The sequence below is a fragment of the Oncorhynchus kisutch genome, linkage group LG15, assembly GCF_002021735.2.
Source record: "Oncorhynchus kisutch isolate 150728-3 linkage group LG15, Okis_V2, whole genome shotgun sequence".
Lineage (NCBI taxonomy): Eukaryota > Metazoa > Chordata > Actinopteri > Salmoniformes > Salmonidae > Oncorhynchus > Oncorhynchus kisutch.
In genome coordinates, this window is record NC_034188.2 from 85931486 (window position 1) to 85946620 (window position 15135).

General features: G+C 43.0%; 1 protein-coding gene across 1 annotated transcript in view; it reads left to right on the plus strand.

Moving 5' to 3' along the window:
- Positions 1 to 5318: 5318 nt before the first annotated feature.
- The window catches only part of LOC109907090 (probable G-protein coupled receptor 149), a 19552-nt gene continuing 9735 nt past the window's right edge, over positions 5319 to 15135 (plus strand). The window contains exons 1-3 of the mRNA XM_020504877.2: positions 5319 to 6629; positions 7423 to 7612; positions 7941 to 8443. Coding sequence (XP_020360466.2) covers positions 5655 to 6629; positions 7423 to 7612; positions 7941 to 8443 — 1668 coding nt within the window. The 5' untranslated portion in view covers positions 5319 to 5654. The remainder of the gene's footprint in view (positions 6630 to 7422; positions 7613 to 7940; positions 8444 to 15135) is intronic.

Consider the following 15135-nt stretch of genomic DNA (forward strand, 5'->3'; position numbering starts at 1 on the left):
CAGAACTATCCTTCATCGTGGAGACCTTGAACAACACAAAACATGAGGCCTCGCTCTCTTTCTCTTTTTCTCTCTTATCTCTCTCCCTCTCTGTCTCTCTCTCTCTTTCTGTATCTCTTTCTCTGTCTGTCTTTCAATTAAATTAAATGAAATATTCACATTGAATTGAATTGAATCTACACATTCTCAAAATAAACATATACAGTAGTGACAATGATCAAAGACAGGAATATAATATACTGTTAGTAATGAGCAAAAATAATGATTGTGAGATTCGTATTACAACACATAATAAAAACGAATAGGCAAAAATGAATATTCACACTACATTTCTCACTGGCTGTCCCTCAGGTTGAATAATCACACTACACTTTACACTGGCTGTTCCTCAGGTTGAATAATCACACTACATTTCTCACTGGCTGTCCCTCAGGTTGAATAATCACACTACATTTCTCACTGGCTGTCCCTCAGGTTGAATAATCACACTACACTTCTCACTGGCTGTCCCTCAGGTTGAATAATCACACTACACTTCTCACTGGCTGTCCCTCAGGTTGAATAATCACACTACATTTCTCACTGGCTGTCCCTCAGGTTGAATAATCACACTACACTTCTCACTGGCTGTCCCTCAGGTTGAATAATCACACTACACTTCTCACTGGCTGTCCCTCAGGTTGAATAATCACACTACACTTCTCACTGGCTGTCCCTCAGGTTGAATAATCACACTACACTTCTCACTGGCTGTCCCTCAGGTTGAATAATCACACTACACTTTACACTGGCTGTCCCTCAGGTTGAATAATCACACTACACTTCTCACTGGCTGTCCCTCAGGTTGAATAATCACACTACATTTCTCACTGGCTGTCCCTCAGGTTGAATAATCACACTACACTTCTCACTGGCTGTCCCTCAGGTTGAATAATCACACTACACTTCTCACTGGCTGTCCCTCAGGTTGAATAATCACACTACACTTTACACTGGCTGTCCCTCAGGTTGAATAATCACACTACACTTCTCACTGGCTGTCCCTCAGGTTGAATAATCACACTACACTTTACACTGGCTGTCCCTCAGGTTGAATAATCACACTACACTTCTCACTGGCTGTCCCTCAGGTTGAATAATCACACTACACTTCTCACTGGCTGTCCCTCAGGTTGAATAATCACACTACACTTTACACTGGCTGTCCCTCAGGTTGAATAATCACACTACACTTTACACTGGCTGTCCCTCAGGTTGAATAATCACACTACACTTCTCACTGGCTGTCCCTCAGGTTGAATAATCACACTACACTTTACACTGGCTGTCCCTCAGGTTGAATAATCACACTACACTTCTCACTGGCTGTCCCTCAGGTTGAATAATCACACTACACTTTACACTGGCTGTCCCTCAGGTTGAATAATCACACTACACTTCTCACTGGCTGTCCCTCAGGTTGAATAATCACACTACACTTCTCACTGACTGTCCCTCAGGTTGAATAATCACACTATACTTCTCACTGACTGTCCCTCGGGTTGTGGCAGGAGGATCTATTTCTCTCTCACACTCACTCACACACACACACGCTCACACACACACAGACTCGTATTCATTTCACTGGTTGTCCTTGGATGTCGGACCATGACAAACATTCCAGAGGCTGAGATGTGTTATGTTATATTGTGTTACATATATTGTGTTATGATGTGTTATGTGTAATGATGTGTTATGAGTTGTGTTGTGTTATGTTGTGTTATGATGTGTTATGATGTGTTATGTGTTATGTTGTGTTATGACGTGTTATGTGTTATGTTGTGTTATAATGTGTTATGTTGTGTTATGTGTTATGTTGTGTTATGATGTGTTATATTATATTGTGTTATAATGTGTTCTGATGTGTTATGTTGTGTTATGATGTGTTATGTGTTATGTTGTGTTATGAAGTGTTATGTGTTATGTTGTGTTATAATGTGTTATGACGTGTTATGTGTTATGTTGTGTTATAATGTGTTATGTTGTGTTATGTGTTATGATTTGTTATATTATATTGTGTTATAATGTGTTCTGATGTGCTATGATGTTTTATGTTCTGATATGTTGTGATGTGTTGTGATATTTTATGTTCTGATATGTTGTGATGTTTTATGTTGTGATATGTTGTGATGTTTTATGTTGTGATATGTTGTGATATTTTATGTTCTGATGTGTTGTGATGCGTTGTGGTATATTTGGTTCATCTGGTCCACCCAAACCGATCTCTAGCAATTGAGCCTGGAGACGAGGTAAGCCATCAGAGTGTGGATGGGCTGCCCAATGGAAACAGTCACAAGATGTTCTCCTCTTAATAACCTTTTAGTGTAGTGGGCTAAATCAGGGTCACACGGTGGTTCTTTAACCTTTTACTGCAGTGGGCTAAATCAGGGTCACACGGTGGATCTTTAACCTTTTACTGCAGTGGGCTAAATCAGGGTCACACGGTGGTTCTTTAACCTTTTACTGCAGTGGGCTAAATCAGGGTCACACAGTGGTTCTTTAACCTTTTAGTGTAGTGGGCTAAATCAGGGTCACACAGTGGTTCTTTAACCTTTTACTGCAGTGGGCTAAATCAGGGTCACACAGTGGTTCTTTAACCTTTTAGTGTAGTGGGCTAAATCAGGGTCACACGGTGGTTCTTTAACCTTTTAGTGTAGTGGGCTAAATCAGGGTCACACGGTGGTTCTTTAACCTTTTACTGCAGTGGGCTAAATCAGGGTCACACAGTGGTTCTTTAACCTTTTAGTGTAGTGGGCTAAATCAGGGTCACACGGTGGTTCTTTAACCTTTTAGTGTAGTGGGTTAAATCAGGGTCACACGGTGGTTCTTTAACCTTTTAGTGTAGTGGGCTAAATCAGGGTCACACGGTGGCTCTTTAACCTTTTACTGCAGTGGGCTAAATCAGGGTCACACAGTGGTTCTTTAACCTTTTAGTGTAGTGGGCTAAATCAGGGTCACACGGTGGTTCTTTAACCTTTTAGTGTAGTGGGCTAAATCAGGGTCACACAGTGGTTCTTTAACCTTTTAGTGTAGTGGGCTAAATCAGGGTCACACGGTGGTTCTTTAACCTTTTACTGCAGTGGGCTAAATCAGGGTCACACAAAGTGTTTCTTGGTAGTCTTAAACACATCTACTTTGAAACAACAGTCTACACCTCACACACATGGCTCTGGGCATAAAGCAAAGAAGACACCTGGTACCATGTCAGATATCGAGTTGAAATGTATTACATTTTTGAGTTTACGTCCCAATATTACACGTTATATACATCACAGAAGACTGAAATACAGGTAAACTATTTATAGAAACACCGGATTTGAATAACATTCTACCCATGAGGCCAGTAGAAAACTTTACTGCAGACATGTTATCTTTATCTCCCAGTTGTTAAGGCCCATTAAGAGCTTAAAGAGAGCTGGCCTGTCCATGTCATCTCTTTGGTGCTCCCAATCAAGGACTTACTGACACAAGGGTACCGTGGTCCCCACACACACACACACAGACAGACACAGACAGACAGATACAGACAGACGCGCGCACGCACGCACTCACACACACACACACACACACACACACAGACAGACGCGCGCACTCACACGGACGCACGCACACACACAGAGACTGGGTGTTTTGTTGAAGCTCATTACTTGATGTAGGCTATGAGACATGAGCAGCAGGAGGAACCACACGGACACTTAATAGTCACCACAACTCAGTGACCTGCTCCACCTCCCTTCCTGCCCCCCAGACCTCCTACAACCTTCACACACACCTCCCCCCGCTGCTCCCTCTGTGAACATTTAACCCCCCCCCCCCCCCCCCCCCCCCTCCAATGGACATGTATATTTATCGTTGACACAGTTGTAAACAAGTACTGTATATATATTATTAGTAGTATTATTTATAGTTTCATTCACACCTGCACTGTTGGAGCTTGGAGCTGAAGAATGTTACCGTACCCTGCAACTACACCAACTACACCTGTCACTGTGTGTGTGTGTGTGTGTGTGTGTGTGTGTGTGTGTGTGTGTGTGTGTGTGTGTGTGTGTGTGTGTGTGTGTGTGTGTGTGTGTGTGTGTGTGTGTGTGTGTGTGTGTGTGTGTGTGTGTGTGTGTGTGTGTTTGCGTGCGTGTGATAAGACAGCAAACATCAAACAAGAACGCAGCTGAATAAGACTCGCGCATCTTCTGTGAAACAGATCATTAACTCAGAATGGTTAATGTAAGGGGAACGGTTTGGGATATGGTTAACACCCCAAAACATTAGCTCTGGGACTGAACACGCAACCCTCGGTGCCAGAGCTTGCGGTTCATGCCATCCTGGTCCAAAATGCCCTGGCAGACCCCAAGCCTAGAAGTCCTCTCCCGATAACCTGCTTACCTGGACGGACGTCGAACTTCGCAGTGGATCTTGAGCGACATGGCTGATCACTCCATTTTCTTGATGCAACGATTTAGCTGTTAAATTAATATAGGGGAAACACTGCACACACAAACACACACACACACACAGACACACATAAACACACACACAGACAGACACACACAAACACACACACACACACAAATACAGACACACACACTAACAGACACAGACACACACAGACACACAGATACACACACACTAACAGACACATACACACAGACACACACACACTAACAGACAGACACAGACACACACTGCCACACACACAGACGTACAGCCATACACACAGACACACACACACACAGACACACAGACACACACATAGATACACACACACACACACACAGACATACACAGACACATACATACATACATACACACACACATCACTCAGGTAGTGAGGAGCTGGAGCTCAGTTCATGCCATATTAATCTCCTGAGTGAGACAAGCTATGGGCTAGCGCTAATGAACACACACACACACACACACACACGGCAGGTAGCTTCAAGGTTAGGGCATTTGGCCAGTAGCCAAAAAGTCACCAGTTCAAATCCCGGAGCTGACAAAGTGAAAAATCTGTTACTGTGCCCTTGAGCAAGGCACTTAAACCCTACTTCTCCAGGGACGCTGGACAATGGTGACCCTGGCCGTGACCCCACTCCCTGCTGGGATATGCAAGAACCACATGTTACTTACACACTAGGAACAGTGAACACTTGTATAAATGTGTAACAGGATAAATACAAGCACACCCCAAATTAGTATTAATATCTTACACCAGCCCGCCCTTCTGCCATTATGAGAAAAGACCGTGACGACAGCGTGTTGTTTGTAAACCGGCTCCTGGAGACAAAGCGCAGCGCGCGCTGCTCGGTTAGAACATAAATCGCGGATCATCCTGGAGGAGCATTGATGTCTATCTCCTCCAGTGCTCATCTAAAGTGCACTGGTAGTGTTAAAAAGTGTACTATTCTGGAAGCTACTTTCCGTTAAGGTTAAGATATATCCAACTGGACTGCTCAAATATAGCCTATCGGAGTGATTCACCAGGGATGTAGTCTAGCCTATGTGTGCCATTCTAACTTGTGTAACGTGTAGGCATTGTTTCAAAGTTGTTTTAACAATATATATATATGAGCGGCTGAACATTGGGCAACACAAGCCAGGTCAACAAAGGTATCTAAATAAAAATGTCCTCGAATCTCAGCTCCCCATCGCCGAACTACAGCAGCCTTTTCACTGCGAGCTACGAGAGGACGGACCTCACAGAGGCGCAAAGACACATAAGCATGCTTCTCTTCGGCTTGTGCGTTGCCATCGCCGCTGCTACCTTCGTGGGAGGTGTGTATTCTCTCATCTTTTTCATCCAGATGAGGTGGAAAACCATCCTGTGGCTCATCGTGGCTTCAATGTCCGTGGACGACCTGCTCAGCGTAATACCTCTCTCCCTCTTCATGCTCCTCCAGTGGGAGAGAGATGGAGAGGGAGGGTCGGTGACCATATGCACGTTATCGGGACTTCTCTATGTGTTCCAAGGACTCTCCAGCAATATGAAGGCTTGCCTTATCGCAGCCTACACCTTCTACGTTACTAAGCGAGAAAGAAGTCCTCGGCCGTTAAGCGTGATGTGGGCGATAGCCGGGGTGTGGGTAGTCAGCCTGGCCGTCAGTGTACTACCGCTGTGCGGCTGGGGGAGTTTCACCCCGGTCTCTCTAGGCTGTTTCCCAGAGAGCCACAGCTTTTACGTTCTGCTCCTTTTCTCTTTGTACTCCTTGTGTTTCTGCGGATTGGTCTTATTCTTCGTTCCTCTCACCTACCAGCTACTGTGTTCCAGGGAGCCACAGAGGACGTTCTACCCGAGCTACTTGGATATCGCCAGGGATCTGAGAGGGGACGGGTCTGCGCCTCTCTGCGACCTCCCGTCCTTCTCTCGGGATAGCTTGGACAGAAGTTTCAGTGCCTACAATGAGCTGTTTCCGGTTGGATCGGGGAAAGGGCTAGGAGTACGGGGCACAGTGGAAACATATACCTGCCCAACCCCTACCTCTGACGGTGTACTGAGGGATGGAACCATCAGTAACTGGGAATCCCCGGTGTTCTTTGCACAAAAGCGCTTCTCCATGATCCTAGCGGTAGTGAGAGTTGTCTTGTGGATGCCGATGATGGTGAGTGGCCTAGAGATGGAAAAATGTGTAGATTAAGAAATATCAAATCGTCTGTATGATTTTATAACGGGTATATTACATTGTATAGAGTGCATTTCCTGCAATGCCACATTGAATAGGCTTTATGCCTAATCTATAAACGTGTAGGGTAAGGTGGGGTAACTACCCCCAATAAGAACGCTATCCAATTGCAGACACAAAAAAGCCCCCATGGGGTAACTTGACCCCTGAAGATTAGTGTCTTAAAACCTATTTAATTCATTTTGTTTAGCATTTTTTTTGTAATTAAGTCTTAAAAGCTAGAGACTAGTAGGTAGGCTATCTTATTTTAATTGAATAAATGTAATATTGAAACAAAATGGAATTGCACATCTCACTTTTAATATCCTCACTATTAGCTAGGTTAGCATTCAATTGGTGACAGATTTTCATGTGAATATTCTACAATCGGTCCACGCCCCAACAAATTGAAGCTGTGCTGAGGGCAAAGGGGGGTTGCAACTCCATATTATAAAGGTATTCCTAACGTTTTTCACACTCAGTGTACATTACGTTTTCTCAATGACGAGATATTAGAACAACTTTAACTCAGAGTCATTTTGTTATAGTGATTTTTTGTTGGTCTGTTGATGAGTCAGATGCATTTTAGTTGAACAAAGTGGTTTTTGTGAGAATTACACAGGGGGTGGGTGGTGGGGCAGCTACCTCACATTACCTTATGTCATAATCTAATGGTGCGTTAGATTCATGAAGTAGGCCATATGGGTTTAAGTACATGCTGTTTCATCCACAGACTGTGGTGCTCGTGCGTCATGCTGTGAACGAGCACAGCCCGTCCCTGGAGGCGGTGGGAACGGTGAGCTTCTTCCTGACCCTGCTGGCGCCTGCGGTCACGCCGGTGTTCATGCTCTCAGAGCGCTGGATCCACCTTCCGTGCGGCTGCTTCATCAACTGCCCGCGGGACACAGAGCGTGAGCCCACCGGTAGGCTATGATGCCCTCTGATTGTAAAGGGCCAGTGAGCTGAAAAACATATGGGTGCAAACCAGAGGTTTCTCTAAAGCAACGTAACATTTTAACATAGCCTATATGCCTATGAGAATAAAACGCCCAGTATTATTCCCCTTAACATACAGTATAGGCCTACACATTAAACACATTTACACGGACACCAATTGTTACAATAAAAAAATATTTGTGTCTGAAACACATAAGCCTACATCGCTGTTGTTTAAAAAAATTCTAAGTAATATGCATAGATTGTTTTTGTTTGTTGCAAAAGTCACTACATTTAATAATTTTCTTCCCACAGCAAAGAAGAGGAGGTTTGAGTTTAACCTCTCCTTCCAACAAGGATACGGAATATACAAGTTATCCCACGCAACCAAACCCCACCACAGCCCGTCCGTTGAGAAGTCTTCCTATCAAAACCTCTTCAACTTCTCAGAAAACCAACTTGCTGTGCTGGACAGCTCTGGCGTCGCGAGCCTGCAGGCCGAGCTCGAGTTCATGACCCCACGTGAAGTAGACAGCTCCTCACTGCACGAGCATGGCGAGCTGCTTCTCGAGGCTGAGGCAGGTGGGGGAGAGGCCCTCGCGCTGGCAGACTGCCTCCAGTTTCCTCACGATAACCACGGAGACCAGGACAGCTTCTTCTGTGGATCCAGCTCCCGGGACTGCGAGGACCTCAACCTCACTGACACGTCATCAGTGTTCGAGGGAACGGAACGGAGACTGTCGCATGTAGAGGGCAGAAAAATGGAGCTGACGGACTGGGAGTGGTGTAGGAGTAAATCAGAGAGGACCCCCAGACAGGTAGCTAACCTCCCAACGTTTCCCTAATAGGCTAACATAAACCATCTTTTAGGACCCTAAAACTTAACTCTGGACCTCAAAGCCAGTTCGACTGCATATTTCTTTATTGTTCCCCTCTAATCAGAGACTGATTTAAACGAGCGACACCAGATGTGTGCAATTAATTATCAGGTAGAACAGAAAACCAGCAGACTCAGGATCTCGTAGGGTCAGAGTTGAAAACATCTTCATTAGACCAAACCAACCAGTGGCATACATTTAGAAAGGAACATGTCTCAGGGCAAAAGGCTAGCTAGGTAAAGACATGTTTACACCAAGGCTGCGTCACATTGACCTGTATAGCCTGACCCAGTGTTTATTCGTCCTGGTCCTGGGAACCCAAAGGTACATTTTAGTTTTACACAGCTGATTCAAATGATCAACTTATCATCAAGCTTTAGATTTAAATCAGGTGTTTGTGGTGCTGCGGCAAATATTAAAAATGTGCACCCCTCTGTGTTTCCAGGACCAGAATTAAGAAGCACTGTTATCATATAGACCTAGTGTCCCTCGTTGTGGAGCCGTCATATGATATTATCCTCCAATATGTCCCTTGTTGTGGAGCCATCATATGATATTACCCTCCAATATGTCCCTTGTTGTGGAGCCATCATATGATATAATCCTCCAATATGTCCCTTGTTGTGGAGCCATCATATGATATTATCCTCCAATATGTCCCTTGTTGTGGAGCCATCATATGATATTATCCTCCAATATGTCCCTTGTTGTGGAGCCATCATATGATATTATCCTCCAATATGTCCCTTGTTGTTTAGCCATCATATGAAGAAACATAAAAAAAAAACATAGATCGGCGGTGGCTAGAAAGCCGGTGACGTCGACCGCCGAACGAACAAGGAGAGGCACCAACTTCGGCAGAAGTCGTGACAGTTAAGGGTTACAGTAACTTCATTAGCTGTGGTTGCTGATGCGCATATGGTTGAATCATCAGCATACATGGACACGCATGCTTTGTTTAATGCCAGTGTCAGGTTATTGGTAAAAATAGAAAAGAGTAGAGGGCCTAGACAGCTGCCGTGAGGTACACCCCACTTTACATGTTTGACATTAGAGAAACATCCATTAAAGAAAACACTTTGAGTTCTGTTAGTTAGATAGCTCTGAATCCACGATATGGCAGAGGTTGAAAGGCCATAACACATACGTTTTCTCAACAATACAGCTCCCACAATCTTCTTATCCATTTCTTTCAACCAATCATCAGTCATTTGTGTCAGTGTACATGTTAGAGGTTGACCGATTAATCAGAATGGCCGATTAATTAGGGCCGATTTCAAGTTTTCAGAGAAATCGGTAATCGGAATTTTTGGACACAGATTTTGGCCGATTACACTCCACGAGGAGACTTCGTGGCAGGCTGACTAACTGTTACTCAGTGCAGCAAGGAGCCAAGGTAAGTTTCTAGCTAGCATTAAACTTATCTAATAAAAACAATAAATCGTAACATAATCACTAGTTAACTACACATGGTTGATGATATTACTAGTTTATCTAGCTTGTCCTGTGTTGCAAATAATCGATGCGGTACCTGTTCATTTATAATCGAATCACAGCCTACTTCGCCAAACGGGTGATGATTTAACAAGCGCATTCGCGGAAAAAAAGCACTGTTGCTGCACCAATGTGTACCTAACCATAAACATCAATGCCTTTCTTAAAGGATGGCTCGCTGTTCGTTGTTGGCATTTCCTACCTACTGTTTGCCCACTTTGCTAATGAAGTAATCATTAAAATAATTAGCAACATCAAATGGTTTTGTGATGAATAAGCCATCTGATTCAATGAAAGATGGAGTTGAATTTGTCTTTCTGCCCATAAGTTTCATTTAAAGTTTCATCCAAAGTCTTTTTCCATGATTATTTCTATCATTGATCTTGGCATCATAATACAATTTCTTTCTTTTTTTTGAGCTTAGTCACACAATTGATCAATTTGCAGTAAGTCAGCCAGTCAGATGTGCAGTCAGACTTATAATGCACTTCTTCTTCTGCCTCATCTCTTTCAACCATACAGTTTTTCAATTCCTCATCAATCCATGGAGCCTTAACAGTTCTAACAGTCTGTTTCAAATCACATTTGATTAGTCACGTACACGTGTTCTAACAGATGTTATTGCGGGTGTAGCGAAATGCTATGTGTTTCTAGCTCCGACAGTGTAGTGATATCTAGCAAGTAATATCTAACAATTTCACAACATATACCCAATACACACAAGTCTAAGTATAGAATGGAATTAAGAATATATAAATATATGTATGAGCGATGTCAGAGCAGCTGTAACGATTCTCCTCATCCAATGGGTTCGGATACAGCTTTAGAACAAAGTTCTACAGTATTAGTAAAAATGTGATTGATTAGTAAAAATGTGATTGATTAGTAAAAATGGGATTGATTAGTAAAAATGGGATTGATTAGTAAAAATGGGATTGATTAGTAAAAATGTGATTGATTAGTAAAAATGGGATTGATTAGTAAAAATGTGATTGATTAGTAAAAATGGGATTGATTAGTAAAAATGGGATTGATTAGTAAAAATGTGATTGATTAGTAAAAATGGGATTGATTAGTAAAAATGTGATTGATTAGTAAAAATGTGATTGATACATGTGGATGATCTTGTTCCTGTAGTGTGTGTAAACACCCTGGTAGGTTGATCAATATTCAGGTCCCCAAGAAAGTAGACCTCTCTGAAGTCTATGAAATGCTTATTAGTTGGTGTGTGTGTGTGTGTGGTGGACTTGTGCTTGCATTGAATTGCCAGTCATTGGACAGAGTCACATTACAGTCACAGTCATGTTATTGGCTGTCCTTTGAACCACAGTTACACAGATTCATGTCAGTAATCAAAGCATCAATCAATGGCTAAAATCATTTCAGGGAATTATCCCTGACCTTATACCCCCCACATTACACGACCATGACAACAGGAGATACCTGTAGGCCTACATGTAAATGACACTATGTTGTTTTGCTGTCCTTCCTGTCTTAGTTAACCACTTACAGTACCTCAGAATAGTAGAGTCGTACTCTGTATTTGACCATTGTGGTTTTAGGAATCCTCATTTTATTCAGATATAACCCTATGATTCTAAAGTCTCACTTCTCATGATAAGCCTTACATCTAAACCAAGGTGTTTAATGTAGCACCATGAAATCCATTAACACTCTTTGTGAACTCTGAGTCTAATTCAGATTCCGTTCTGTAGATAGTGTCTTCGGTCTGTTTCCAGGCCTGATGTGAACAGCTATAGTGAAAGGTGTGAAGGAGGTTTGGCCATATATTAATAATAAGTCCATAGCTGTAGGGATGTAGACTATACAGTCTCTCCACTGCTGCAGGCAACGGAGAAAGAGATGTTTTTCATCCCCGTTTGAGACCACCCACTCAGTCCCCGATCTCAAAGACACGCACATTCCCACTCACTCACACCTGTACACGTGCTTACATGCATGTGTGTGAGTTGTACCTGTTCTGGTAATGGGTTTGTGACACTAACTGATAGTGGACTGAATGAGATGACAGCCAGGAGAAATCAGACTGAATGATATTGAGATGACAGACAGGAGAAATCAGACTGAATGATATTGAGCTGACAGCCAGGAGAAATCAGACTGAATGATATTGAGATGACAGACAGGAGAAATCAGACTGAATGATATTGAGATGACAGACAGGAGAAATCAGACTGAATGATATTGAGATGACAGACAGGAGAAAGCAGACTGAATGATATTGAGATGACAACCAGGAGAAATCAGACTGAGTGACATTGAGATGACAGCCAGGAGAAATCAGACTGAATGATATTGAGCTGACAGCCAGGAGAAATCAGACTGAATGATATTGAGATGACAGTCAGGAGAAGTCAGACTGAATGATATTGAGATGACAGACAGGAGAAGTCAGACTGAATGATATTGAGATGACAGCCAGGAGAAGTCAGACTGAATGATATTGAGCTGACAGCCAGGAGAAATCAGAGAGTTCCCATGACTAGCGACGAGGACCTCTGGCCTCTTCATGCAATGGGTTTTGAGAAGGAGGCAAGTAGAGTGGGTACGATGAATCAAGGAAATGCAATTGAGATTCTCCTCATGTATAAACCAACCCTACTGATGTTCAGCTGCAGTAAAATTCCGGTGTCATGGATTGCAAAGTCAGGTGACTAGTTACCCTACACTATACATAGATGCAGTTTCAGTGACGATTGAGCAAAGATCATAGTCCAATTCTATCTGCCCCACAGTAGCCTGTTTTTACAACATACTGTACCCTATACTGTCTACTTTCTGTTTTACAATGTACTGAAACCTACACTGACTACTTTCTATTTTACAACATGCTGTACCCTACACTTTCTATTTTACAACATACTATATCCTACACTTTCTATTTTACAACATACTATATCCTACACTTTCTATTTTACAACATGCTATAACGTACACTTTCTATTTTACAACATACTATATCCTACACTTTCTATTTTACAACATACTATATCCTACACTTTCTATTTTACAACATGCTATATCCTACACTTTCTATTTTACAACATGCTATATCCTACACTTTCTATTTTACAACATACTATATCCTACACTTTCTATTTTACAACATGCTATATCCTACACTTTCTATTTTACAACATACTATATCCTACACTTTCTATTTTACAACATGCTATATCCTACACGTTCTATTTTACAACATGCTATATCCTACACTTTCTATTTTACAACATACTATATCCTACACTTTCTATTTTACAACATGCTATATCCTACACTTTCTATTTTACAACATGCTATATCCTACACTTTATATTTTACAACATACTATATCCTACACTTTCTATTTTACAACATGCTATATCCTACACTTTATATTTTACAACATACTATATCCTACACTTTCTATTTTACAACATGCTGTACCCTATATGTTCTACTTTCTATTTTACAACATACTATATCCTACACTTTCTTTCTGTTAGAAAAGTCTGCTTTTCTCCAACATCACTGCCAGAATGTGATGTTTTCCTCTCAAGTTTTGTGGGGCACTGAGTCCCAAAAGAATTGATTTTAAGAGAAAAAATGTATGTGCTCGCCACAAGAAACCTGGAAGAGGAAACAACAGAACAGAGAGGAAGTAACAGTGTCTTTCTGCTCCAGGTGGCAGCCATCCAGCCACAGGCGTTACCTTAGAAAGTGACAGTGAGATCTGAGCGATACCACAGTGGGCTAGTATTGATCTCACGGTAGTTTGGGACAGGGCTTCTGAACGATACCACTGTGGGCTAGTAGTGAACTCTCGGTAGATTGGAACAAGGGTTTCTGAGCGATACCACTGTGGGCTAGTGGTGAACTCTAGGTCGATTGGGACAGGGCTTCTGAGCAATACCATTGTGGGCTTGTCGTGAACTCTTGGTTGATTGGGACAGGGTTTCTGAGCGATATCACTGTAGGCTAGTAGTGAACTCTCGATAGATTGGGACAGGGCTTCTGTACGATACCACTGTGGGCTAGTAGTGAACTCTCAGTTAATTGGGACAGGGCTTCTGTACGATACCACTGTGGGCTAGTAGTGAACTCTCGATAGATTCGGACAGGTCTTCTGAACAATACCACTGTGGGCTAGTAGTTAACGCCTAGTAATTTTGGGACAGGGTTCTCAACACATACGCTCAGACGATCCATCAAACAGGCAAAGTGTCAATTCAGGACTAAGATCGAATTCTTCTACACCGACTCTGATGCTTGTCAGATGTGTCAGGGCTTGCAAACTATCACGGAGTACAAAGGGAAAGCCCTACTGCTCAGTGACTCGAGCCTACCAGAGCCTACCAGAGCCTACCAGAGCCTACCAGATGAGCTAAATGCCTTCTATGCTCATGAGATGAATTACCAGGACATGGGCTGACCAGCTGCCAAATGTCTTCACTAACATACCTACATGTGTCAAGCAGACCACCGTAGTCCCTTTGTCCAAAAACGGCAAGTTAACCTGTCCTTACTGACTATTGCCCCGAAGACCTCACATTTGTAGCCGGGAAATGCTTTCAAAGGCTGGTCATGGCTCGCATCAACACCATCATCCCAGTCACCCTGGACCCCCTCCAATTTGCATACCGCCCCAACAGATCCCCAGATGACACAAAAAGGCTAGAGCTACCCAAGTCATAGACGGTTCTCTCTTCTACCACACGGCAAGCTGTACCGGAGCGCCAAGACTGCGACCAAAAGGCTCCTGAACAGCTTCTACCCCCAAGCTATAAGACTGCTGAACAGCTTCTACCCCCAAGCTATAAGACTACTGAACAGCTTCTACCCCCAAGCCATACGACTACTGAACAGCTTCTACCCCCAAGCTATAAGACTGCTGAACAGCTTCTAGCCATAAGACTGCTGAACAGCTTCTACCCCCAAGCCATTAGACTGCTGAACAGCTTCTACCCCCAAGCTATAAGACTACTGAACAGCTTCTAGACCCAAGCCATTAGACTGCTGAACAGCTTCTACCCCCAAGCTATAAGACTGCTGAACATCTTCTAGCCATAAGACTGCTGAACAGATTCTACCCCCAAGCCATTAGACTGCTGAACAGCTTCTACCCCCAAGCTATAAGA